Source organism: Colobus angolensis, unplaced genomic scaffold (genome assembly GCF_000951035.1).
Source record: "Colobus angolensis palliatus isolate OR3802 unplaced genomic scaffold, Cang.pa_1.0 Scaffold229, whole genome shotgun sequence".
NCBI classification, from domain to species: domain Eukaryota; kingdom Metazoa; phylum Chordata; class Mammalia; order Primates; family Cercopithecidae; genus Colobus; species Colobus angolensis.
In genome coordinates, this window is record NW_012115477.1 from 4211161 (window position 1) to 4235717 (window position 24557).

The window sequence follows — 24557 nt, forward strand, 5'->3', positions numbered from 1 at the left end:
ATGGGCTGCGCTCCTTTGCAGGGGGAGATGCACTCTTATTTTTTGAATTTCCAGCTTTTCTGCCCTGCTTTTTCCCCATCTTTGTGGTTTTATCTGTCTCTGGTCTTTGATGATGTTGACGTACTGATGGGGTTTTGGTATAGGTGTCCTTCCTGTTTGATAGTTTTCCTTCTGCAGACTGCCAACTTTTCACTGTGTCCTTGCTTGGAGGAAGTTCCCCTGGGCCTGTTTTATATAGACAGTACTCCCATTCATGAAGGCTCTGCCCTCAGGACCTAATCACCTCCTCCTAAACCCCTCCTCCTAATACCATTCTCTTGGGGGTTAGGATTTTCACTTTTGAATTTTGGGAGGACATAAGCGTTCACACCATGGCACAGGCACATAACAGATGATGGTGCTGGAGCAGGGTGGTAGCAGTGAAAGTGATTATAAGTAGTTGGATTCTGGGTATATTTTGAATTAAGTGGAGCAAACAGAATTTCCTAAAGACTGGATGTGGAGCATGAAAGAAAGACACGTTAAAGATTATTCTACACATTTTGTCATGATCAACTGGAAAGGTGAAATTGCAATCTATTCGGATGCGGAAGGGTGTGAGAGGAAGAGACTTAGCAAGGAAGGTCAAGATTTCATTTTTGGCCTTTTTGAATTTGAGATGTTAATTAGCCAAGTAGAGGAATTGAGTGGGGTATTGGATTTACTCATTTAGAGTAAATGAGAGGGGTCCAAACTGAAAACACAAATGAAAGAGGAGTGGGTGGCAATGATATTTAAGCCAGGAGACTAGATGAGATCACTGAGAACATGAGTTTAGCTAGAGAATAGATGAAAATCAAGGACCATTGGCTGGACCACCATTCTTCTCTTAGGAGACTGGGGAGAAGAAGGACCAGCCAAAGATGCAGAAAAGGAAAGCCTGAGACAGGAGGAGGAAAACCAGGGCAGGAAGCTGAGTGAAGAAAGGCTTTGAAGGGTAACAGATTTTCTTACCAAAAAGTAAAGTACAGTACATTTGATATGCTGTAGTGGATAGAACATATTTTCTAGAAGAAAATAAAAAGAAGTACATAATTAACATGGGTTTCAATGTTTCTGTTGACTTCTAACATTTTCTGAAATTTCTAAGAAAGTTTTAATTTTCCCGTCGATGACAGTTTGCTAGGGCAAAGACTTTGTTTCTGTCTTCCTTAAGTACTGCCTGGAATAGCATCCCAAGGTCGCTATGACAGGGTCCACAAACAGGCTGTCTTGAAATGAAAGAAGTTTATTCTCTCATAGTCTAGAGGCTAGAAATCTGAAATCAAAGTGTGGGCAGGGCCATTCTCCCTTGGAAGGCTCTGCCAAAGACCTGGGTAGCCTGGAGAGAATCTCAGGGGTGTCCTGACATGTAAAGGAGGCATTTATCTGGAAATTAATTTGTTTTTCAGCAGTATCTTAACTAAGTCACGCCATGGACTATTTCTAGTTGTTCACTGAAATGCTGTGAATTATTCTGTGACTTTTAAGACATCTCTACAACCGTTTATGTGTTAGAATCTGTCTCATAGGGGACAGATGATGGATTACAATTAGTTTTTTTCTGTTGCATTTTCTTGGTAATAAAAAAAATACTCCCCAAACTCCAAGGATTTTAAACCATTAAGATTTATGAATCCTCATGAAAATGCGTTAAAAGTGTGGCCAAGACATGACTAGAAATCGTCATAAAACAAGGTTTTGCATTGTCATCTCAGAGAAAAATGTTAGAATTTGTTCTATTAATAAGTGGATCCTCCTATTTTTGTCCTTCAGGCAAAAACTAAGAAGCTTTGAAATCACTGTTCTCAATCTGAGAATGAAAGAGAGCTTCTGCCTTGAGGGAATGTAAGCCAGCTTTAAAATGGAAATGAAATGATTGTTTCCATTAGTTGGGTCTTTTAAGTGGTTATTTTCCTCTTGACTTGAGGAACGTGGTTTGGGTAAAAGCTGTAGAAATATGGTCAAGGGTGAGTCAGTTCTGCCTTTTACATGTTTTCTGGTCAGTGGCATGTCAGCAAGTGGTCTGGAGTCAAAGTTAAAGATGGAGAGAAGAGAGGAACAGGACCATGGAATATTGGGTCTGGAAGGGATCGGAGTGATCATTCAGTTGTCTAAAGCTCTCCTTTCTCTTCCTTTTGCTCCCTTTATCCTAGTGTGCTGAAGATACAGCATTTCTCATCAATGTGACTGTAGTGATATAAAGTGGATCTCTTGGTATGAAAAAGTGTATATGACTGTGACATGATGGGAAAGGCCCTACTCTGGGAGGTTAAGAGGGCTGGTTTCTAGTCCTAGCTCAGCTGTTAACTTCCTACTAGTGTGACGCTGAATGTGTATTAGGTCTTTGTTTTCATGTCTGTGTTAGTCTGTTTTCACACTGCTGTGAAAAAAAAGAACTACCTGAGACAGGGTCATTTATGAAGAAAAGAGATTTAATTGACTCACAGTTCCATATGGCTGGGGAGACCTCAGGAAACTTACAATCATGGCAGAAGGCAAAGGGGAAACAAGGTCCATCTTACATGGTGGCAGGAGAGAGAGAAAAGGGGAAGAAACACGCACTTATCAAACAACCAGATCTCATGAGAATTCTATCATGAGAACAGCAAGTGGGGGATTGGGGCAGGGAGTCCGTCCCCATGATTCAATCACCTTCCACCAAGCAACTCTCCCAACACATGGGGATTACAATTCAAATTAGATTTGGGTGAGGACACAGAGTCAAAAATAATGTCTCTAAGATGATGGTCTCTAAGGATTTTTCTTTAGCTGTAAAATCTATACTTTTCCCTTTTAGCGCCTACATAGGGGCCAGGGCAGCTGTGTATACTTCCTAGGATGTGTACTGCACAATTCCAGGTGTGCATGTCACATAATTACCCAGATTTGAATGGTTCCACCTGGCTGATGGGCAACACAGCATTCCTGAGAAGGAGCAGTTCTTAAATTTCTTTGAAAGCTAGGATTCTCTCATCTTTGCCCTGCCTTATTAGAATCTATACTCACCTTTCTAGTTCCGATTCTTGCTTAAAGCATACACCTTTGCATCCTGGATCATATATCCATAGTAAAGAATAATCAAAACAGAGTATAGTCCACCTTATAATCAGATCTTATTCCAATGTCTCCTTTGCTCTGTGCTACAGTACCTCCCTTGGGCATCTGCTGTCTGATCTGTATAGACTACTTTAGCCACTCAGATAGCCTCTCTGGAATCAACTTTGCTGCCCACCTGACCTTTTGAAACCTGTGTCTCTGGGCCATGCACACCACGTGCTCAGCCTGTAGTCATCTTTAACCACACCTCTGCCTTCAGGTCCTGTTTTGCCCCAACTGACTTGTCCATAATGTAGCCCAAACTCTTGGGAGATGCTAAGGTGCAAGAATCTTGTATTGTTGATGGAAGAAGGGAGCTTAGAACTTCCCTAGTCCAGTGTTTTCCAAACTGGGTCTATTCCACAGGTTGTTTATTACAGATGGTTTGCAAAATACATACATACATACATACATACATACAAACAAAATATTTGTGCTTAAACAAGGTCTGAAAACAGTTGGGCTAAACCACATTTAATGGAGTTAAAGTAGAGTAAAAGTAAAAAGTAAAATAAAATAAACTTTTAAGTTCAGGGGAATATGTGCAGGTTTGTTAGATAGGTAAACTTGTGGCATGAAGGTTTGGTGTGCAGATTATTTTATCACCCGGGTATTAAGCCTAGTACCCATTAATTATTTTTCCTGATCCTCTCCCTCCTTCCAACCTCCATCCTCCTTTAGAGATCCCAGTGCGTGTTGTTCCCCTCTATGGGTCCATGTGTTCTCATCATTTAGCTCCCACTTATAAGTGAGAAAATGCAGTATTTGGTTTTCTGCTCCTGCATTAGTTTGCTGAGTATAATGGCCTCCAGCTCCATCGATGTTCCTGCAAAGGACATGATCTCATTCTTTTTTATGGCTAGTTAGTATTCCATGGTGTACATGTACCTTTTATCCAGTTTATCATTGATAGGCACTTAGGTTGATTCCATGTCTTTGCTACTGTGAATAGTGCTATAGTGAACATATGTGTGTGTCTTTATAATAGAATGATTTATATCCCTTTTGGTGTATACCCAGTGATGGGATTGCTGGGTCAAGTGATATTTCTGTTTTTGGGTCTTTGAGGAATTTTCACACTGTCTTCCATAGTGGTTGAACTAATTAACACTTCTACAAACAGTATATAAACATTCCTTTCTCTGTGCAACCTCACCAGCATCTGTTATTTTTGACTTTTTAATAATAGCCTCAATGGACTTTAATAGGATACATACATTGTGAGTCTCCAAGAATGGCATAGAGTACATAGTACTTTCCTGACTTGATAATCTTCAGATGTTCCAGAATAATGTTCTCGGAAGGACCAGTTCGACAGATCTCTTTATGTATAGGGAAGGCCCTGGAAGGCAAAGTCTAAGGACACAGAGTTAGTGACAGAGCAAGAACTAGAGCCCGGGTCCGATATGTCTAGAATTCATTGGGAACTAGTGTATTTCCTGTCTGCATCTGAAGACAGCAATCTTCATAGAGAACTTTCCTTGAAAAAATGACTTTTGAATGTATTTCATGTGTGAACTTAATGTTCTAATTCCTGCTTAGATCTTTGACATCTAGCTTAAGGTTCTGCAACTTAGTATTTGAATGTTCCTGTCTGGTGCACAAAAATGCAGTCTCTTCTTTTACAAACTATTTAAATGGAAAGTTTTAATTTTTATGCTAATTATTTGTTTATATTCATCTACTAATACTTGTCTGTTTCTAGGAAAATAGGAAGCTCTTCAAAGCTGATCCCTCTCTGGATAACTGGAAAATTTATGTAGAATTCATTGATGATATTGTGGTGGAAGGCTTTTTTCAGGCTATAATGCACGACTTAGACTTCTTTCTGAAGAATACAGAGAAACAGTTGAAACCAGCACCATTTTTTCAAGCACAAATGATGTTGTTGCCTCCTGAGATTGTATTTAAACCTTCTCTAGACAGAGAGGCTGGGGATGGCTTCTATGATCTGGTAGAAGAAATGTTATGCAATAGTTTTAGAATGTCTGCCCAGATGAACCGAATAGCAACACACCTGGAAATTAAAAATTATCAGGTATTTTCTTAGTTAATGGGTATTTAGCTTTTATATTAATGATTCAAAAACAAATTGTGGCTGGTGTGGTGGCTCATGCCTGGAATCCCAGAACTTTGTGAGGCTGAGGCAAGAGGATTGCTTGAGCCCAAGAGTTCAAGACCAGCCTAAGCAGCATAGCAAGACCATCTCTACAAAACATTAAAAAATTAGCTGGGTGTGGTGGCATGCACTTGTAGTCCCAGTTACTCAGGAAGCTCAGGCAGGAGGATTTCTCGAGCCCAGGAGTTAGAGGCTGCAGTGAGCTGTGATAAAGCCAGTGCACTGTAGCTTGAGCGACAAGGCGAAACCCTGTCTGAAAAAAAAAACCCCAAAAAATCACCAGAAAACAAAACCCAGAACAAATTAGAATAATGGTAAGCACAGGGAAAAAAGAAGTTGGAAAAAGCAACATGATTTTTAATTTTTCTAACTACTTTCCCTTTGAAGAATTACCTTGGTAATGTTATGTTGTAGATAATTGATAAAGCAAGGTTGGTTTGAATAAGTGCTGTGTTTTCCTCTCATTTAGAATGATATGGATAACATGTTAGGCCTGGCAGAGGTCAGGCAGGAGATCATGAACAGAGTGTCAAATGTCATCAACAAAGTCTTAGATTTCAGAAACACCCTGGAGACCCATGCTTACCTCTGGGTGGATGATCGAGCTGAGTTTATGAAGCATTTTCTCTTGTATGGCCATGCTGTATCTTCTGATGAAATGGATGCTCGTGCAAATGAAGACATTCCCAAACAACCACCAGCTCTTGAGCAATTCAAAGAACAGGCAAGGAAAACCCTTAGCATTTAATGCAGTGAACTGGCTTTTCATTGAGTTGTTCTAGTTAATTTTTTTCTAACTACAGATCGACATTTATGAAGCTTTGTACGTTCAGATGAGCAAATTTGATGACTTCAGAGTGTTTGATAGTTGGTTCAAGGTGGACATGAAGCCTTTCAAAGTGAGCTTGTTAACCATAATTAAGAAATGGAGCTGGATGTTTCAAGAGCATCTTTTGAGATTTGTCATTGACAGGTAGCCTTTGTACTTTGGTATTTGGAATTACAACTTTCTAAACTGCTTTCTAAAACTGAGATGTTACTTTTAAGAGTATTAATGTTGCCAATTTCATGATAGAGATAAATAACATTTAATCAGGTACATAATGAAAATGAGATTCACTCAGAAGTCTTATACTAAATGTTTTAATAAACTTATTTTTTGTGTATGTACATATATATTTAATAGTCTGAATGAGCTACAAGAATTTATAAAGGAGACAGATGCAGGACTTCAAAGAGAATTAAATGAAGGTGATCATGATGGTTTAGTTGACATCATGGGGAATATTCTGGCCGTAAGAAGCCGACAGAGAGCTACTGATGAACTCTTTGAACCTCTAAAAGAAACCATCACCCTCTTGGAAAGCTATGGCCAGAAGATGCCTGAGCAAGTCTATATTCAGCTAGAGGTAAGTGCAGAGGTGAAATAATCGTAATTACCATAAATTGAGCATCTCTTTTATTAAAGTACTTTACATGTACTCCCTTATGATGTCCTTACAACAATCTGTACACATTTGATGTTTTCAGTGTACAAATTAAGAATCTGATACTTAAGGACATTTAATAACTTTCTCAAGGTCACACAAATAGTAAAGCCAGCCAACACTCTAAGTGTGTTTTATGACAAAATACTCTTAACCACTGTGCTCCACTGCCTTCTTATTAGAAAGAATGTAGATTGTAAAGAACCTATGAGTTGCTTTTTTGAGTTCAGTTTTACCATCATTTTCGCATGTGAAATATATCCATACTTTTTTGTTGTTGTTGAAAAAAACTACCTGTCAGTCAAGAAGTGTCCTAGTCTTGCAAACATATCATGGACACGTTAATAAAGAATAAATAGGCGAGGCATGGTGGCTCACACCTGTAATCCCAGCACTGTGAGAGGCTGAGGCAGGCAGATCACCTGAGGTCCAGAGTTCAAGACCAGCCTCGCCAACATGGTGAAACCCCATCTCTACTAAAAATACAAAAATTAGCTGGCCGTGGTGACATGCACCTGTAGTCCAGCTACTCAGGAGGCTGAGGCAGGAGAATCATTTGAACTTGGGGGGGGTGAAGGTTGCAGTGAGCTGAGATCACACCACTGTACTCTAGCATGGGGACAGAGTGAGACTGTGTCTCACAATAATAGTAATAAGTAAATGAAACTCAATTTGGATGGGGAAATCACTGTGTTTTCTAAACAGATTTCTATGCTATCCACCTGTTTCCATGCTGTGGAAAGATTTGGGGGCTTTTTAACAACAAAGTTTCTTTAATTATAACTGAAACCATGAACCACAGTCTCACAATTGAGGTTTTGTATGCCAATGTTGATATTTTATAGATTGTGTGTGTGTGGTGTGTGTACACATATGTACTTGAATTTTGCAAGTGTGATCAGTGGACGCATTAACCAAAAAGCTTTCACTGGATTCTAGTCGATCTAGTTTAGTAGTCAGAGCACAGAACTCAAATTTAGATTTGTTTTGAAGTACTGTATGAGTTCATCTTTTCTGCTTGCCTTGGCAAGTTTGTTAATGTCTGAGACCACACTTCCTTTTGGTAAAATATGCCTCATGATCCCTCATTTAAACAATTTCTCTATACTCGCTCCCATCAATGTCTGTTTTCTTCTTTTTTTATTGAGGTGAAATTTACTATTCAGATAACATATAAAAGTAACCATTATAAAATGTACAATTTAGTACAATATTGTGTAACTACCACCTCTATCTAGTTCCAGAAATTTTCGTCACTCCCAGAAAGAAATCCCATACCACTTCTCTGTCTCTCCCCATTATCCTCCTCCATGCCCTGCCAAGCCCTACCCACCAACCCTTGGCAATTGCCAATCTATTTCTGCCTTTATGGGTTCACTTACTCTAGATATTTCCTATAGATGGAATCATACGATATGTGACCTATTTTGTTAGGCTTCTTTCACTTGGTATAATGTGTTACAGGTTCATTCACACTGTGGCATGTATTGGTACTTCATTTCTTTTTATGGCTGAATAACATTCCATTGTATGTCCATACCACCATTGGCTTATCCACTCATCTGTCAATGGACATTTGGGTTGTTTCCATCTTTGGGCTATTGTCAATAGTGCTGCTGTGAATATTCGTGTGTATTTATTTGAGTATCTGTTTTCAATTCTTTTCAGTACACTTAGGAGTGGAATTGCTGGGTAATCTGGTAATTCTATATTTAACTTTTTGAGCCATTGCCAAGCTATTTTTCACAGTGGCTGTTTTGTTTTATATTCTGTCATTTTGCTTTGTGAGGATTAAATGCAGCAGGGTATTTATAAGTGCTCTCTTGACTATAGAGACTATGAGAATTACTGTATGTGAATTGTTAAATTTTATTTAAGTATAAAACTGCCCCTATAGCTTGCAAGCCAGTTAGACATAGAGCAAGATGACAAATTCTAGACAGATAGATACATAACAAGACCACGAGATAAAACAGTTCCAGTAGAAGCAACTATAAATATTTCTTATTTCTAGGAAGATTTATATATTCCTTGAATCAGATGTTGAACCTTAAACTATATATCATAGAGAAAGTAGTCATAACATAAGTAATTGATGAGGGAAGTTTAGATATGGCCTCCAGAATTTGTATTATAAAAGTTTGGTTCACTCCTTCAGGTGATGGTAGTATTTGAAAGTATTAGGCTTTTCAACATTTCAGAAGCAGGATACAATTTTCGCTGTGTGTCAGTAGTTTAGACTTGTCAGGAGGAAAAATAAGATTCATAGGTGGTATGTGGTGTATTTGGAGGGTAAGGGGCCCAATTTTATTTTAATTTAAGCAACTTCAAGTGATAGTTACTTTCAGTTTCTCCTTTATTATTATGAGAAGTCATAACATTTTCCAAATGCTTGTCTATGCTTAGTTCTGTGTGAAAACACCCTAAAGTCTGGCTGTGCCTATTAGGAATTGAAGTATTACTTCCTTAAAGTCATGGGGACTCACCACCAGCAAGATGATCTTTCTCTTGGTGGAGCATCTCTTCAGTTTTTTGCCTCTTTTCATTGCTGTTACACCCACTTTAATTCAGCTCTTGTTACTTCTCACCTCACAGCAATAGCTCCTTAATGCATCCCATTCCTCCTCACACCCCACCCACAATATACTCTGAAACAAGATGAATATTCTAATCTGCAGGACTTATCCAGTCCGTTTTCTGTTCAGAAACGTTCACTAACTGCCCCTAACTTCCCGAATGCTGTCCAGCTTCCATAAGAGCTCACACACTCACACTATCCTGTATTGGTTGTCATACCTCAAGGGATCTCACCCTAATCTCTGCCTGTTGAAACCTAGTCATTTTGTTGAGCCTCAGTTTCAATGTTACCTCCTCCTTGAGTGGATCATCTGACTTCAAGAGGCTTTGGAGATCATCTGATCTTTTGGTTTTCAAGAAAATTTATTTTTATCAAGTAAAACTTGTTTGGAATCCCCAAATATAAAGCAGGTTTGCTGTGTTTGAAGAGGGATAAGGGGGCCTGAGCTCATGGATGTAACTTCTTCCTGGCTTCCCAGCCACGGCCTCCGAGGGACTCCATGGAATACTTAGGTTCCATGGAATGGAACTGGAAATGCAAAGTGAGACTCTGTACAGGGGGAAAATGCAGAGTTTTGATGAGAAGCCACAAGAGGGAAGGACAAGGGGGTTTAGAGCCCAGGTCCCTTGTTTCCTGAGCTAGTTTGGTATTCTTGTCATGTCACCATATTGTCTCCCAGCTATTTTGATTCCATAACACATAGACATCCTGATAGTTAACACATTCTGTTGTGTAGAATAGTTACTGTGTGTGCCTCCTGCTCACTCTGACAGATTATAAAACAATTTAAGTCAGAGAATGTGTTTTGCCTTTTTAGCACCCTGCTCACCACACAAATAGTATTTAGACTTAGCACAGTGCATTCTTCATAATTGGCAGTTACTGAATCATTCATCAAATATTTATTGAGGATTACAAAATAGTCTTTAGAACCTTTGAGTTTTGCACTTCCGCTACACAGGTAGAGTTCCATCACTCTGGGTGGTTTTGTATGACAAAGCAATTTCAATGTCCCAGGAGATGACCCAGAGGAACAGTGCTTTGTTAGTTGGGACACAAGGAATGCTTTTCAACAGTAATTATGCCCCATGCATGACTCCTCAAAGAAAATAACTTGATTTTGTCCTATTTGCATTGTAGGCAGGGAGAGCAGAGTTGAGTTGGTACCTGAACTATTTGTTGTGTCTTTTGTCCTACATAGAGTAGGAATTCACCTTTCTTCCCTTTGCCTCTTCTCCTTTCAAAAACTCCTAGTCCCCTAAAATAAACCCAACCTCAATTCTCAAACTTTCCAACAAGAAGGAGAATGTACAGAGCTTTGGGAGCTAGAGAAAAGCTGAGGATGAGATTGATTCACATTTTCATCCTTGCCCCAGCATTTTCAAAGCATCTTTTTTTCACTTGCTAAATTACTAAATATGGCTGGCTTCCATTTCTAGTTGTTAGAGATCAACAAAGTCATTTCCAGAGCACTTTAATTTTATTCCCACAGCAGCAAAGCAATTGGGAGATTTGTGTTTATTTTAAAAAGATTGCCATGGATTCTGAGATGAAAACAGTTCTGGTACATGTTTTGGAGTTCTGAACCCAGCAGTGCCAGTGAATCAGCCTGTACTGCAGCCCTGGTTTTTTCTTTTAATAAACTCATTATATAAGAATGAAGAGATGTCATGGGTTAGTGTAAAGAAATTAGAATCATTTACCTGGGCGTGGTGGCTCATGCCTGTAATCCCAGCACTTTGGGAGCCAGAGGCAGGTGAATCGCTTGAATTCACTAGTTCAAGACCAGCCCGGACAACATGCTGAAACCCTGTCTCTACAAAAAATATGAAAATTATCCGGGCATGGTGGTACGTGCCTGTAGTTCTAGCTACTGGGGAGGCTGAGCTGGGAGGATTACTTGAGCCTGGAAGGCGAAGGTTTTAGTGAGCTGAGACCATGCCAGTGCACTCCAGCCTAGGGGATAGAGCCAGACCTTGTCTCAAGAGGAAAAAAAAAAAAAAGAAATTAAAGTAATTTAATCCTATAGGGTTGATTTGTTTTAGGAATTGAAGTAATTTCTCATTTATACCTTTACTTTTGCAGGAATTACCTGAAAGATGGGAAACTACCAAAAAGATCGCAGCAACTGTCAGACAGGAAGTCTCGCCTCTCCATAATGTGGAAGTCACTCTTATAAGGAAAAAATGTATTTCGTTTGACGTAAGCTAGTTACCAAGTTTTTGCTTTAAGAAAGGTTTTACAAGGATAATTGAAGTATTTGTTTGAAATTCACTTTCTGGTTTTTTTTTTTTTTTTTTTTGCACTGATCAGGGAAAGCAGGCTGAGTTCAGAGAGAGATTCAGACGCTATGCCCCTCTTGGATTTAATGCAGAAAATCCATACACAGCGCTTGATAAGGTAATACAGATCTCAAATATCCTGTGTGCCTTAAAATAGCTACTTTAAAAAATGGAAGTTTAGACACAAAATAATGCCACATTTTTCTTTATTTTGTTGTAATAGGAATTGATTTATTTAAAACCCAGTTATAAGCAATTTCCCCTTAAGTAAATTGTATTGTATTTCAAATCATGCCTCCCAAAACCATCATCATTGTATTAGGGTTCTCTAGAGGGACAGGACTAGTAGGATAGATGTATATATGAAAGGAGTATATATTACTCCTTAATAAACTGGTGTGATGACTCACACCATCACAAGGGGAAGTCCCACAGTAGGCTATCTGCAAGCTGAGGAACAGGGAAGCTGCTCTGAGTCCCAAAATCTCAAAAGTAGGGAAGCCAACATTGCAGCCTTCAGTCTATGGCCAAAGGCCCCAGAGTCCCTAGCAGGCCCCTGGTGTAGGTCCAAGAGACCAAAAGCTGAAGAACTTGGAGTCCAATGTTCGAGGACAGGAAGCATCTAGCATGGGAGAAAGATGGAGGCCAGAAGACTCAGCCAGTCTAGGCCTTCCACGTTCCTCTGCCTGCTTTTATCCTAGCTGTGCTGGCAGCTGATTAGATGGTGCCTGCCCAGATTGAGGGTGAGTCTGCCTCTCCCAGTCTACTGACTCAGTTGTTAATCTCCTTTGGCAACACCCGCACAGACACACCCAGGAACAATACTTTGTATCCTTCAATCCAATCAAGTTGACACTTGGTATTAACCATCACAATCATCATAGTAATCATACTAGAGAGAGTAACAACTACTACTATTTTTTAAGTCCTTAATATATGTCAAGAATTTTGTTAAGCATATGACTTACATTATTTCTTTTAAATTCTCACAGTCTCCTTATGATATGGCTTGTATTACTTTTCCTATTTCAAATAAAAAAACAAGCTTGTGGCCGGGTACAGTGGCTCACACCTGTAACCCAGGCACTTTGGGATTCGAGGCAGGCGTATCACGAGGTCAGGAGATCAAGACCATCCTGGCCAACATGGTGAAACCCTGTCTCTACTAAAATACATATTAAAAAAAAAAAATTAGCCGGGCATGGTGGTGGGTGCCTGTAATTCCAACTACTCAGGAGACTTGAACCCGGGAGGCAGAGGTTGCAGTGAGCCAAGATTATACCACTGTACTCCAGCGTGGTGAGTCGCTTGAACCCGGGAGGCAGAGGTTGCAGTGAGCCGAGATTACACCACTGTACTCCAGCGTGGTGACAGAGCAAGACTTCATCACAAAAAAAAAAAAAAAAATGGTTGGTATAATTAAGTAATTCCTTACAGATTTCTGTTAGTAAGTGACAGAAGTAGGATTAACATTCTGGCTATCTAAACTTTTCTTTTTTTGTATCAGAAATTTTAAACACTATACCCCTTCTCTTGCAATTCTTTTGCTTATAACTTTTAACCATAGTCAAGGAAGCCCATAACTTATACTTATACTTAACCCTGGACATGAAGAGTGTTGAGTCATTCAATCCTAGTTCATAATGAACAACTGTACTTTATTATAGTTGACTATAAGAATGAATATGGTGGGCAAAGAATCCAGATGATAAATAATCCACAAAACACTTGAAAAGATGTTTTAAAATTTTGTTAGAAAAACGGTGTCTTTGTTTCTCTAGGAACTTTACCTAGCAACCAAAATAAGAAAATAATTGTGTGAAGTTTAGATTTAGGAGCTGGGCACCTTTCTGCGTTGCTCATCTAGGCTGTCACCCTGATTTCACTTCATGCTGGAGACAGTCTTAACTCCTACGCCGGGTGCAGCTGACAGAGCCCTTACCTCTCTTTCCAAATTTTGGGTTGAATTTAGATTTAATTGCTTTAAACTTATTCAGAAAACACCATTCTATAGCATCATGTTGCCTCTTTCCCTTGGCAGAAGAAAATTGGTTAACATATTCATTGAAAAGGGAGTAGGTTAGAGTATGCTAATATACTTGGTTTTATTTTTTATTTTTTAAAGATTATGTCTAAATTGCAGGTGGTCTGAACAGATTGCGGATGGGGAAACGTTTTTACTTGACTAACCAACATGCTGTATGTAAACATTTACTACAGTTATTTATTGAATTTTATCATGTTCCTGCTATACTATAACAGCATATAGTTACATATTTAAAAGTCAGAGATGCTTATGCTTGTAACTACAGGAATATTTTGAATGTAGTAGGGCTGGGTGAACTTTTTCTTAAAGTCATGTTGTTGGTGTGTTTGTTCAGACATATCTAATGTTAATCTAGTTAGACTCAGCGAAAGGCATATGTATTCTTGCTCTGGGCTGGTATAGTGGACCCTGGTACTGAAGGTATCTCAGTCCACAAGACAGAAACGACTGACTTTCCACAAATAAGGGGAACAGTGCAGTGAATCCCTCCCATTAAAATGAGGCTCCCTTGTAAAGTGCTACTATTTCTTCACAGCCAAAGATATAGTAACCGTATAATAACCAGCTGAATTAACATAACGGGATATTTCTTCCTTTCCTTTCCTTTTCCTTTTGTTTTCCTTTCCTTTTCTTTCTTTGACAGAGTCTCGCTCTGTTGCCCAGGCTGGAGTATGGTGGCATGATCTCAGCTCGCTACAACCTCTGCCTCCCAGGTTCAAGTGATTCTCCTGCCTCAACGTCCCAAGTAGCTGGGACCACAGACAGGCACGCATCACCACACCTGGATAATTTTTGTATTTTTAGTAGAGACGGGCTTTCGCCCTGTTGGCCAGACTGGTCTTGAACTCCTGACCTCCAGTGATCTGCCTGCCTTAGCCTCCCAACGTGCTGGGAATATAAGCGTTAGCCACTGTGCCTGGCCATAACTGGGTATATATTTCTAGGAATAATGGAATTAGTATACATAATAGGAAAAAAATGATTAACAATAAATCAAAGGGATATTGACTTTGGAGATTATGGTAGACCAGACATTTTGAAAAGCCCTCTTTCACAAAACAGATGCTGAAAACATATTCACAAATGTGTAATTTTTAATCTATTGCTGAGCTCACAAGAACATAAGACAAATCTCTAAAGGACAAAAAGTAGAGGCAAATACAGAAGCCTGTGCTGCTGTAGTGAAAATGAAAATATCAGAAGTCTAGAGCTATGAGATTAAGTTTCTCATGGAGAAATAGAAGATGCTCTTAAGGGTGATGCCCTCATTGGAGAGTGAGCTAGGGAAGGTCTGCAGCCTGCAAAGGAAGCCTATGAGTCTCTATGGGTCTTCACTAATGCTCAGAGTAGGGTGAAAAAAACAGAAAATGATGCTCTGGGAGTTTGTTAACATATTCCTGTTCTCACAAGGGTCTATGGTCCAGTTTTATACTACCCCTATGTTTAAGGAATTTCTAAGCCAGGAAATTGAAATGGTTACAAATATCTTCCTAGCAACTAGTAGAAGCAAACCTAAATCATCTCTGGAAAAAAGCACTCTCATTCAGTCTCTTTAGGGGTCCAACAGATTAAGTTCAGTCAAATATGAGTCCACAATAAAACAATAAACACACCATTACGCATAAGAGTCAGTTGGAATAAACCACAGATATGGATCCATACAAAGCTTTTGATATTAGAAGGAAATAAAAGATAATATTGAAAAAAATGAGCAAGTTCTCAGTTTTGAGGCTATCAACAGTGATCAGTTGAATTTGAAAAAGGGCCAGATACTTATGGAAATGAAAAATGCAGTTGTGAAAAAAAATACAACTCAGCAGATGGGTTAAAGAGCTCTTTAAAATTGGAAAGAGAATTAGTGAAATACAAATTACATTGGAAGAAATCACTTAGAATGCAGGAATAGGTGTAAGGAGATGGAAAATATAAAACAGCTTAAAGGACACACAGAAAGAAGTTAGAATGCCATCCAGCTCTTCTCTTGGTACTTCCTGGAGGAGAGAATGAACAGAATATAGTCTACAAAATAATAGCTGAGACTTTTAAAGGACTGGTTGTGATGGTTAAATTTAGGTGTCAACTTGACTAGATTAAGGGATACCTACAGAGCTGGTAAAACATTATTTCCGGGTGTGTCCATGTGAACACAGGAGAGACTGGTTTGTGAGTTGGTGGACTGAGTGGGGAAGATCCACCTGCAGTGTGGGTGGGCATTGTCCAACTGGCTGGGGGCCCAGATAGAAGAAAAAGGCAGAGGAGAGGCAAATTCACTGTCTCCCCTGGAAAAGGAATACCTTTCTCCTGGTCTTGGACATCAGAATTCCAGTGTCCCTGGACTTTGGACTCCTGGACTTGAACCTACAGCCCCCCACCCTCAGCATCTGGTTCTTAGGCCTTTGGCCCCAGACTGAGGATTGTACTATCAGCTTTCCTGGTTGTGAGGCCTTTGAACTTGCACTGAGCCACACTACTGGATTTCCAGCTTGCAAATGGCTTATTGTGAGACTTCTCAGCCTTCATAATCATGTGAGCCAATACTCGTAATAAAACTTCCCTCATATATCTATTTATTTTTCCCTGTTGGTTCTATCTTTCTGGAGAACCATGACTAATACACTGGTCAAAACATGAATCAATAGATTCAGGAAATTCACTGACTCCCAACCAGGATAAATACAAAGACTGCATCTAGACACATCACAGTGAACTGCAGAATACCAAAAGCAAAAAGATTTTCAAAGCAACCAGACAGAAAAGACTGATCACTTGTTAGAAATGATGATTAGGCTAAGGGCGTACTTCTCATTAGCAAAAATGAGAGCCAGAAGGTAGTGGATGATGTCTTTCAATTCTACTGGGAAAAATTATATCTCAATAACAGTGAAATGAAGATATTTCAGGTAAACAAAAATGTAATATATTTACCACCAATAAACCATCACTAAAATAACTCTAGTTATTTATAGTGGACCATCACTAAAATAGCTCTAGTTATTTATAGTGATGAATAACTAGTTATACTCCAAACAGTGCCAAATTTGGTTCTTAGAAAAGCCTAACTCTCTGGACAAACCTCTGGTGAAATCATCAAGGGAAAAACAGAAAAAAAAAAAACAAAATTAACAGTATTAGAATAAAATAGGGAATGATTTTACAGAAACAGCATACATTCAAAAATATAGAGCACTATTAACAAGAAGCTTAAAAACTTAAACAAAATGGATAAAGTTTCAGAAAAATAGAATTTACCAAAACTGTCTCAGTAAATCTGAGTAGTCATATAACTATTCAAACTTAGCCAGCATGAAAATAAAAAGAAAAATATTAACCAGTTGTTAAAAAACGAAAAAAAAAATTCCGGCCGGGCGCGGTGGCTCAAGCCTGTAATCCCAGCACTTTGGGAGGCCCAGACGGGCGGATCACGAGGTCAGGAGATTGAGACCATCCTGGCTAACATGGTGAAACCCCGTCTCTACTAAAAATACAAAAAATTAGCCGGGCGAGGTGGCGGGCCCCTGTAGTCCCAGCTACTCGGGAGGCTGAGGCAGGAGAATGGCGGGAACCCGGGAGGCGGAGCTTGTAGTGAGCCGAGATCGAGCCACTGAACTCCAGCCTGGGCGACAGAGCGAGACTCCGTCTCAAAAAAAAAAAAAAAAAAATTCCAAAAGAGAGATTAAGAAGCCCTGATGGCTTTACAGGTGAATCTTAAGAAGCTTTCAAGAAACAGATCCCATTCACATGATTCCAGGAACCTGAAGAAGAATGAACACTCAAAAATTATTTTATGAAGCATGTCTGATTTTTATAAAGCCATAGTATAAGGAAAAAAATATAGATCAGTCTTTCTCATGTACATGTAGATACAAACATACTAAACAAAGCAATCAAATTATATCAATATACAAGTTTTCATTTAAGGAAAATACGTTTCACTTAGCATTAGAAAATCATTATAATTAATTGCATTAACAAATTAGGAAGAAAAAAATCGTATGATTATCGCAAGAAATGCCAAAAGAACTTTAGCTATCATTCAGCATTCATTTATGATAGAAACACTTAGAAGACATTTTTACCTAATAAAAGAATTAAACCTCTACGTAAAATACTATATGATAGGAAACATGAAAGTTCCTAGTAGCATTAGTAATAAGGGTGAAACATAGGAAAAGCCAAAATGACTATTAGAAGTAAAAAAAAAAGTACATATTCATATAATGTAGTACTATGCAGTAGAGGAAATGAGCTTCACACACGTCATCGTGAATATACAAGTGAACATAAATATCAATTGAAACGTGACATGTAGTAAACTACATTTCACAAACGTGAATTTTAATATCTAGCATTTAGCAGTACGTTAATGTGAAAATATAAAAATTATTTTAAAAAATTAGGTTTTGTGGTTAAATAGTAGGGAAAAGAGGGATAAAATTGAGAAAGGCATTAAAAATTATTAGTCATATTTCTTAGGCTATATGGGGAGCAAACTCATATATCTTTTTACATGTATAAAATGTTTCATAATAAAACATTTTAAAACTAAAAGAATTGCAGTTCTTGTTTGTGAAGATATAACTTGTAAAAATGAAAGCAGGATACTAATATTCTTTACATAGTAGGTAATGAAGAGAGCAGAGTTGGGGTTGGGAAGATGTTAGGCAAGGGCAGAAAATTTCAGTTAGGAATAAGTTCACAAGACTTCTTGTACAACATGGTGACTATAGTTAATAGCAACATCTTGTATTTTGAAAATTGCTGAGTACATTTTAAGTGTTCTTACCATAAAAAGTGTGAGATGATGAGGTATGTGAGGTAATGCATATATTAATGAGCTCTATAGAGCCATTTCACAATGTATAGATTTTTTTTGTTTTGTTGAGACAGGGTCTCTCTGACCAGGCTGTAGTGCAGTGGCGTGATTTGAACTCACTGCAGCCCCAACCTTCCCCGGTCTCAGGTCATTCTCCCACCTCAGCCTCCCGAGTAGCTGGGACTACAGGCACATGCCACCATGCCCAGCTAATTTATTTTTATTTTTATTTTTTTGCACTCTTAATAGAGATGGGGTTTCGCCACGTTGCCCAGGCTAGTCTCAAACTCCTGGGCTCAAGCGATCCACTCACTATGACTTCCCAAAGTGCTGGAATTACAGGCATGAGCCACTGTGTCCGGTCTTGCAATTTCAAAGCATCATGTTGTACGTGATAAATATGTACAATTTTTATTTGTCAATTGAAAAAGTTGAAAGTTGATGGAACACAAGAGCATTAAGTATAGGTATTTAAAATTCAAAGAAACTGAAGTAATACAATTGTTGAATCTTGGGAGAAGGATGGGAGAAAATAGAAAGTGGAAAAACAAAGTCAAATCCTTCTTTTGCAAAGCCAGTAGTAACCTAATATGATGTCTACATGTGATCAATCAAGAAAGAGCAGCTTGAGCACAGAATTCGGAGTTACAGAAATAGCATCCGAAAGAATGAGAGTGAACCTGAAGGATTGCTTTCCTGCCTTGCAAATGCTCCTCTACACCTTGAACTTTTACCATATAAACATAGTACCATTTTGTTAATTAAAGATGAAAATTAAGAGTTGGTTCATCACAAAAGAAAAAACATGCCAGTATTTAAGTTTGGTGTAAAATGTAAACTGTTCTACATAGATGGCATATATAAGTGAACCTTGATAAAGATACTCCTGTGGTGATGTTTTCATACTGGGCTGTGTTTTTAGCTTTGTGTTTTATTTCACAAATTCTCTTCAGTGCATTTGGTATTATTGATAATCTGTAGGGTATTTTTTAAATCTGAAAGTTTTAATAAACTAAGTCATTATTAAAAAGATAATTCATTCTTACGTGGAAGTTTCTAGAGCCCCACCTTTTGTTCCTCAGAAAATTCCCCAGTTCTCAGTACAAAAACCAAGAGGAAAAATTGTATTCAGAGAAATCTGATGAGGAGGAAATTTTGCTAAAATACGTGTATAGGGAGAGTGTTGTTAAGTTACTGTGTTTAATAGTAGTCTATTCTCACTTTTTGAGTAGCTAGCTGAGTTTTCTCTTCTAAAACCTTCTACATTTTGCCAATAATTATGCTGCAGATTTCTTTTTATTTTCCTTTTAGAATCAAAGATTGAAATGTCGAGATAACCAGAACTCCAGAACTGCATGTCTTCTCTTTCTCTGGCAGTTTGTATGCAGGTGTTTATGTTCTCTCCTTAGGCAAATCAAGAGCTCGAGGCCTTAGAAGAAGAAATGTTGCAGATGCAAGAATCTACTCGTCTTTTTGAAGTGGCTCTTCCAGAGTACAAACAAATGAAACAGTGTCGCAAAGAAATAAAATTGCTCAAGGGACTGTGGGATGTCATCATTTATGTTCGAGTAAGATGTGCTTTTTCAAAATATGCTTTTTATTTAGTAGTTCTTTTATATATGCAGTTTGTAGAGCCTGGGCATTCTATTTGGATTTTGTAATGCCTTGAAATATGTGGAAATTAGGTCCCCACCCCAGCCCCAAATTAGAATTCATATATCTCTGTTAGTGGATGATTATTCTTTGAATAGCAGTTGTTTTTATTTTTAGTTCAGGATGAAACTTTGTATAATAAGCTAACTGCCTCAAATCCTTTGGAGAGATTGTATAGAATATAAATAAAAATTAATATATAAATATATATTACACATGTAGTCATCTGTGCATACCAACTCATACATATACCTATGCTTATACTTACATGCCTGGGCATATACAAACAGACCCTTACTAAAAATAATTTGTATATGGTTAATTAAGTTAAAAACTTAACTGAAAAAATAAGTTCTAGGGAATGAGGCATATTGCAACAAGCACTATAATCTTTTAAGGTAATTGAAAGCCATATAGAAATATAATTATAAAATATGGTCAAGAAATGGTTAATGAGAGTGTTGTTTATAATGGATGAAAATTTTCATGTGAAAGCTTATTACATGTAGAATTATAAAAGTCTTATTTAAATCGAGATACCATCTCACACCTGTTAGAATGGCCATCATTAAAAAAATCAGGAAACAACAGGTGTTGGAGAGGATGTGGAGAAATAGGAACACTTTTACACTGTTGGTGGGATTGTAAACTAGTTCAACCATTATGGAAAACAGTATGGCGATTCCTCAAGGATCTAGAACTAGATGTACCATATGACCCAGCCATCCCACTACTGGGTATATACCCAAAGGATTATAAATTATTCTACTACAAAGACACATGCACACATATGTTTATTGCGGCACTATTCACAATAGCAAAGACTTGGAATCAACCCAAATGTCCATCTGTGACAGACTGGATTAAGAAAATGTGGCACATATACACCATGGAATACTATGCAGCCATAAAAAAGGATGAGTTTGCGTCCTTTGTAGGGACATGGATGCAGCTGGAAACCATCATTCTTAGCAAACTATCACAAGAACAGAAAACCAAACACCGCATGTTCTCACTCATAGGTGGGAACTGAACAATGAGATCACTTGGACTCGGGAAGGGGAACATCACACACTGGGGCTTATCATGGGGAGGAGGGGAGGGGGGAGGGATTGCACTGGGGAGTTATACCTGATATAAATGATGAATTGATGGGTGCTGACGAGTTGATGGGTGCAGCACACCAACATGGCACAAGTATACATATGTAACAAACCTGCACGTTATGCACATGTACCCTAGAACTTAAAGTATAATAAAAAAAAATAAAAAAAATAAATCTACTTATCAGTTTATTCAAAGTACACAGGATTAAGTGATAGTGATGGTATGTGTATGGAATTTATCATCGCTACTAGAAATTAATATATCATAATGTTTTAGCCTTTAGGTTGACATGTTCTGACAACTTTTTTGTTTTGGTGATAGGGAAGTTTTGACAAGTGCAGTTAATATTTAAAAAATTGACTTTCCACTGGATGATAGAGTTACTGTGTATCATCAGTTTATATATTTTGCTGCAGAGACTTGCTTTCACCAAATGTTGTTGACACTTTTATCTGCTTTTGCGTTTTCAGAGAAGCATTGATAATTGGACTAAAACCCAGTGGAGACAGATTAATGTGGAACAGATGGATGTAGAACTCAGAAGGTTTGCCAAGGCGAGTTCCATAGCTGTCTATTACAACAATTTATCTTTCTCAGCACCACCTCCTTCCATCTTCCCTAACCTAGTATCTGGTGTATTGGGCTGCATGTACTTATTTACTTCTAACAGAGTGATAACAGACAGTGTTTTTTTTCACCCTTAGTCAGTTGCACTTCTAATCAAGCCTGCCTTTCTGTGAGTGAATTGATAGAAGCATATTAGGGTTAATGAATTTATGAGAAGCTGCTCTAATTATGAGCTTCCTACAGCTTCCTAGAACAGAGAGGAACATTATCAGGGCCAAGGGGTCAGGCTTCTGAAAGCTTTTGATTTCTTTACTTAGCAACCATAAACATTTTGTATCTGAAAAGATAACTTTTGGTTCTGGAATTTGGGGCAACTAATAGGAGTATGCCACCTCTGGATTTATGTGGAATACTGTGATCTCTGTTCTTATTAATGACTCTGGTATCCCAAGGGAGCTCAACATATACAGAACTGAACTGATTGTAATTTGGTACTTACTGGACTTTGATATCTTTTCTGCATAGCAGTATGCCCTCTGAAGACATAGCATCTTTGGATAAAGCCAAAATGCATATCAGTGAAAGGCAGTTAAAAGTGACAGGGCCATTTGCTTCTTTCCACCCCAGGGCTGCTTTGCTTCGGCTCCTACCCACTCTCGCCTGTATTTTCCCCTATATTATGCCAGTCCCACAGACCCAAACTAAGATGTCCCTTCATTCTTTTGGATGTCATGGGGTCACATTGCCCTTTATTTTGTGCTGAGTTCTAGTTATATTCTTATGGGTTTTCTCATTCACAATTGCTGATGTTGTTCCTTGGGCTGAGAGGACCAGCCAAGTCAAGGGACCTATTTGGCATTTTAAGATGGTGAAATATTTAAGTTTCAAGAAACAGGCACTCAAAGGTAATCATCATTCCAAAGCTATTGTTTAAATGAGTCATGTATTCCGAAGGTGGTCTTAGTAATCCAATAACAATCTGTTTCCATTTATTTATGTTTATAGAGGAAACATTCTTTATTGCACGTGTCCTGTGAACTCTGTTACTTACCTATGTTTCCTCATGGGACATTCAGTTAGATCTTGTGAATGAGAAAGCAGTATATCCAAGTGGCTTGTACATAGTGGACTTGTAATGTACAAATGAGTGGATCCCTTTCTGTTTCTCTGGTTTTGGTCCTTGGTCTAGGAGTTCAAATGCTTTCACTCTTTTCTAATCCGGGAGTTGGGAAATGCACATATTTATTCTTCCAAAGGAGGCAAATTGTTAATATATACTTGTTATTATATCTTTGAAGCTAGGTTTTATCCTCCACTTTTCTTTAGGAAACTGGGTCACTCAACAAGGAAGTCCGCATCTGGGATGCTTACACAGGCCTGGAAGGCACGGTTAAGGACATGACAGCCTCCCTGAGGGCCATCACAGAGTTACAGAGCCCTGCCCTCAGGGACAGGCATTGGCACCAGCTGATGAAAGCTATTGGGGTCAGTATCCTCGGTCTCACTAATTGAATATTTTTGTGACTGTGAAGTGTTACTTCTTGGTTTGCATCATCCAGGATGAAGTGTAATTTATGAAAAGGTCTCTAGTCAGACGTAGGAGATCAAGCTCTTTGAGGGGATCAATGGTCTGGATGCCCAAGGTCCTAGTTCTTGCTCCCCTTTTTTCTCTTACTGGCTATGTGACCTTAAGCAAGTCACTTAACCTCTTTCATTTGAGTTTTGCTTTTTAGTAATCAAATGAGAAGGGATGCTATCTGCTCTTATACATTGGGGGAATCTTGCAAGGAATAAGTGAGATAATATGAAAACATTTTATAGAGCTAGCCATCTGGTGAGATGGCTGCAAATAATCTTATTATGGAAAGGGTCAGAAAGTATAAAAGTGAATTTGTGGGAAAAGGGAATCCAAAATTGTGATTTCTTTTTCACCCATAATTTATTTAATAATGGTGCCTTTTTTTCATGGTCTTTTGATGATTTTGATTTTATTGCAAGGCATAAAGTGGTTTCTCATGTGTCCATGCCACTTGAGCTTCTATTTTCTTGCCTTTCTATGTCTATTGAAAGCAAATATAACAACCTTATGCACTCTTCAGGGAAGGTGACCTTTATGAGTTTAAAATATATAAAAAGTCTAATGTGTGTATGTTTTCATTAAGCAAATCAAGAGTTTGAGGGGCACACTGAAGAAAGGCTCTCAGGATGTGAAGGGGTGTTGCAGAGTAGGAAAACGGGCAAGGGCATTGTGGAGAAGTGGGGATAGGCTGGGCTTTGTGGTTTTAACCCTAACACTTAGCAGCTCTGGGATCTGGGACAAGTTGCCTGTTCTTTATGACTTGGTTGGCCCTTTTATAAAATAAATATAATACTTCCCATGCAGACTGGGTGAACACATTGGAAATTTTATATATATGTGTGTATATATACACACACCCACACACATACACATGAGAAATAATATACAAAATATAGATGTACACACATGTTTACACATATATTTAAAACACACATATGCATACACATATATACACATAGTCATGCACTGCGTAATGACATTTCAGTCAGTGCTGGACCACGTATACTATACTGGCTCCATAAAAAGATACTGTATTTTTACTGTAGCTTTTATATGTTTAAGTATGTTTAGATACACAACTACTTAGCACTGTGTTATAATTGCCTGCAGTGTTCAGTAATGTGCTGTATAGGTTCGTAGCCTAGGAGCATGGCATAAATGGCATAGCCTACTACACACCATGTACCATAGTTGCGTAGTAGGCTATG

General features: G+C 38.4%; 1 protein-coding gene across 1 annotated transcript in view; it reads left to right on the forward strand.

Moving 5' to 3' along the window:
* DNAH11 (dynein, axonemal, heavy chain 11) overlaps window positions 1-24557 on the forward strand; it is a 384221-nt gene that overhangs the window by 58521 nt on the left and 301143 nt on the right. Inside the window, exons 15-23 of the mRNA XM_011944208.1 lie at window positions 4823-5155; window positions 5706-5960; window positions 6040-6209; window positions 6423-6645; window positions 11387-11503; window positions 11615-11701; window positions 19853-20011; window positions 21674-21757; window positions 23097-23255. Of these exons, the coding sequence (XP_011799598.1) occupies window positions 4823-5155; window positions 5706-5960; window positions 6040-6209; window positions 6423-6645; window positions 11387-11503; window positions 11615-11701; window positions 19853-20011; window positions 21674-21757; window positions 23097-23255 (1587 nt within the window). The remainder of the gene's footprint in view (window positions 1-4822; window positions 5156-5705; window positions 5961-6039; window positions 6210-6422; window positions 6646-11386; window positions 11504-11614; window positions 11702-19852; window positions 20012-21673; window positions 21758-23096; window positions 23256-24557) is intronic.